Genomic DNA, 3530 nt, shown 5'->3' with positions numbered 1-3530 from the left:
GGGGATGGTCACGCCGCAATCCCTTCTCCTCCATTCTCCTCTCGGGATCTTGGGCACGCACGCAAACGCGCCCGGCGTGAGTTTTAAGCCACCGGGTCCGGGACATGAACCGCGGTCGACTACGTGGGAATCCAGCGACATAGCCATTACGCTAACTGCTGGTTCCCAAGTTTTCCTCTCTTAAAGCTGGGTTTCTTGACCCGGGCTGTGATGCCCTTGATGTGCAGGTCTGTGCTGCGTACGTCATTCAGGATAGAGTCGATGGTCTTTGTCATGGTTTCAAGAAGTACCACATTTGGGACCAACAGTTAGTGTAATGTCTGTGTCGCTGGACTCCCATATAGTCGACCGCGGTTCGAGTCCCTGACCCGGTGGCTTAAAACACCAGGCACGTGTGCGTGGGTGCCCAAGATCCCAAGAGGAGAACAGAGGAGAAGGGACTGCGGCGTGGCCTTCCCCTCTGAGGGGTGATTTCTCGCTTTCTATCTCTCTGTCTCTCTCTGTCTGTCTGGCGAGTGCATGTACCCTATAGCAAAAACCTCTCCAATTTTAAAAAAAAAAAAAAAAAGAACCACCACGCTAGCAAAATGCTGTACTGGCTGGTCTAGTTGTCAGGGCTACTGATTTTTACCCTTTGGGTTCTTTCCTCCCAAGGGGTGCAGTGAGACCCTGGCAGGCAGGATGTTCTTAGAGCAGACAAGGGAGCCAGATGAGAGAGTGGCAGACACAGGACTAGTGCCAAATCTGAGGTGCTGGAACCTGAGCTTAACTCGATCCATAAACCACTGAACCACTGAGCCTGGTGCCTCCCCTGACCCCCCAGCTAAGTTCAGTAGCCTGAGGACAGATGGGGCTGGAGCCAGCCTGTGGGCTTCCTTGGTCCCATTAGAGTCCTGGGTCCCAGGTGCTCGGGCTGTACCCTCTGTCCCCAGCTTCCTCTTTCTCTCGCACCTGCTTCCTCCCCATTTCTTGGGCCCTAGGACTTCTATGCATCCGTGCTGGACGTCCTGACACCAGACGATGTTCGGATTCTGGTCGAGATGGAGGATGAATTTTCTCGCCGTGGTCAATTTGAACGGATTTTTCCTTCTCGAATCTCCTCTCGCTATCTCCGCTTTTTTGAGCAGCCACGATATTTCAACATTCTCACCACCCAGTGGGAGCAGAAGTACCATGGCAACAAGCTCAAAGGTGATGTGCCCTTCCTGCCTGCAGGAGGCCATGTTTAGTGAGAAATTAAAGCTCAGTAGGCCAAGGAGATGGGCCTCTCTGGATAGAAGAAACTGACCAATTGATTCCACCCTAAGTCCCGACCCTTGCTAATCTTGTCCTAGGAGTAGATCTTCTTCGGAGTTGGTGCTACAAAGGGTTCCACACAGGCGTTGTCTCTGAGTCTGCTCCCATGGTGAGTGGCCCCAGCCCACACAGGGGCATAGCCCTGCTCAGCCCCTCGCCCGTCGGCCCAAGGAGTGTAGCTGGGTTGTAGGAATGGACCCTATGCCTTGCTTCTGTGGCTAACGACCATTTTCTATCAAGGGAAAGATTGCCACTAGGGTCCCCGGGGTGCCTTTCATTCAAGTATCAAAAAGTGCTCTTCAGGCCTCAGCCCATTGTGTGATTCAGGAGAGAACCAAGATGTTTCCCCACATGGGCCCGTGCCTGAAGGGTCAGGCAGGAGAGAGTCCTGACCCCAGGCACTCCAGCCTGGCCTCTGCCTGGCCCTGTTGGCCTCATTGTCTCCTTTGCCCTTAGTGGTCCCTCCCGACGTCACTTCTGACCATCCCAAAGGGCGACATGATGCTCAATGCCTTCAGCAAGTTAGAGACAGGCCAGCTGGGGTGAGTGCCGCCCGGGCATGGGCGGGGGTGCTGGGTGTGAGTTGGGGAGTTTTCTTCCTCCCTTCCCAGGTGGTGATGGTAAGGCCCGCGTTGTCCCCAGGGGGCGGGTGGGAGTGAGCGTGCACACCATGGCATCCTCTCCCTGTCCTCATCCTGGTCTGGCTCTTGGTTTGCCTGGGCGGTGGAGCAGGAGCACGAGCTCCTCTGAAGCGGCCTCTCAGCCATCCCTACCCACCAGAGGAAGCCCACAGTGCTCCTGCTTGCCACACACACACACACACTTGCTTTAGCTTTCAAGCCTTTGAGTAAATGAAATGTATTTGCTTTGTTTTGTTTTTTTGTAATTTTTCTACAAGGTGCATGCAGTCAAGAGAGAGACAGAGGGAAAGTGAAAAAGCATCCCCAATCCCTTCTCCATCCTTCTCTTGGGGTTTTGGGCACACATGCACCCGCACTCTAATGTTTTTCAAGCCGCCCGGTCTGGGACTCGAACCATGCTGTCAGCCATGTGGGTCCAGCTGCCTCAACCACTATGTCACCAGCTGGCCCAATGAAATGTATTTTATGGTTCCCGATGTGTCCACATAATTAGTTCTACAGCACTATGATATCGTGGATGCCTGGTCCAGGCTCTGAGGCAGAGCACAGGTTACGGTCTCAGCCGTGGTGTTTCGGTCATCCTCTTTCCACCTCTTCCCCTCAGGAAACACAGTGCCTCTGAGGGAAACCTCCTGCTCTCTGAAGGTGGGACCACATCCAAGCCCAAGAAGCCTCAATCTGGTCTTTCCCCTTTCCCTAAGAAACCCAGTTTCTCAAAGGACAGTGAGGGCACCAGCAAAGAGCCAGGCCTCTCTTCCAAAATGTTACCGACGATCAAGTACTCCGGGCGGACTTCACGACTGTCTTCTTCCGCCACATCCCAGTCAAGCAGTGACTCTCTCCTGGCTGCTGTGAGCCCGTGACTGGCCTCTCTCCACAAGCCCCAGCCCAGGAGCACCAGTGTCAGCTACCTCACAGGAACCGGCCTGCTGACCAGCCTGAACCCCACTCTTCCTCCTCGCCCCTCATCAGAGTATTTTTTGAAGTGGTTCAATTGCAGAGATGGATATCTGGAGGGTTGGAGGGATTGTGGTCTGGGGAGAAGGTGAGGAAGGTTTGCCCTCTGTCATTTGTCTGCATGGCTGGCCCTCATGTCTCAGCAGAGAAGCCAGTGATGGCCCCGCAGCCTTATAAAGCAGGGTTTGGTTTCTGCCTTCAGAGAGCCGCGTGTGGTTTGTTTGAGGCCTTGATGCAGTGGCTTGTCTCAAGAGGAGGAAACATTCTGAACGGATCTGGGCTGGAAGTTCTTTATTCTGTCATTGAGGCGGCTCCTCTCTAGGTTCTCATTTCCTCAGGTGTCCCCTCATCCCTCCTCTACCCTGTCCTGAAGAGCCGCTTTCAGAAGTCCTCTAACTTCCTTGAGCAGGAGAGCCCATGACACACGGAGCCTACTTCCTGTCATCCCAGTCTGGGGGACTTGGCCACCTCCAAGCTGCTTCTCCTTTCATATTCCCACTCAGCCATCAGCCCTCGGTCTCCTGTTCTGACCTCATATCATGGTTTGTTCAACCTCCTAGACTTCCCTCTCAGGGATGTCTCCTCTCCGGCTATTGACTCACTGTGACGGGAAGAGCTCTGTGAACTGTAGGAGTT

General features: G+C 54.1%; 1 protein-coding gene across 1 annotated transcript in view; it reads left to right on the top strand.

Moving 5' to 3' along the window:
• Positions 1 to 3095, top strand: part of TTLL4 (tubulin tyrosine ligase like 4) — a gene marked incomplete in the record, with an annotated part of 43120 nt that extends 40025 nt beyond the window's left edge. Inside the window, 4 exon segments of the mRNA XM_027768338.1 lie at positions 981 to 1191; positions 1335 to 1405; positions 1753 to 1838; positions 2542 to 3095. Of these exon segments, the coding sequence (XP_027624139.1) occupies positions 981 to 1191; positions 1335 to 1405; positions 1753 to 1838; positions 2542 to 2800 (627 nt within the window).
• Between the last annotated feature and the right edge of the window lie 435 nt (positions 3096 to 3530).

Source organism: Tupaia chinensis, unplaced genomic scaffold, assembly GCF_000334495.1.
Source record: "Tupaia chinensis unplaced genomic scaffold, TupChi_1.0 Scaffold145907_1, whole genome shotgun sequence".
Classification (NCBI taxonomy): domain Eukaryota; kingdom Metazoa; phylum Chordata; class Mammalia; order Scandentia; family Tupaiidae; genus Tupaia; species Tupaia belangeri.
Note: the sequence above shows the minus strand (reverse complement) of the source record. Positions and strands in the feature narration are given on the sequence as shown.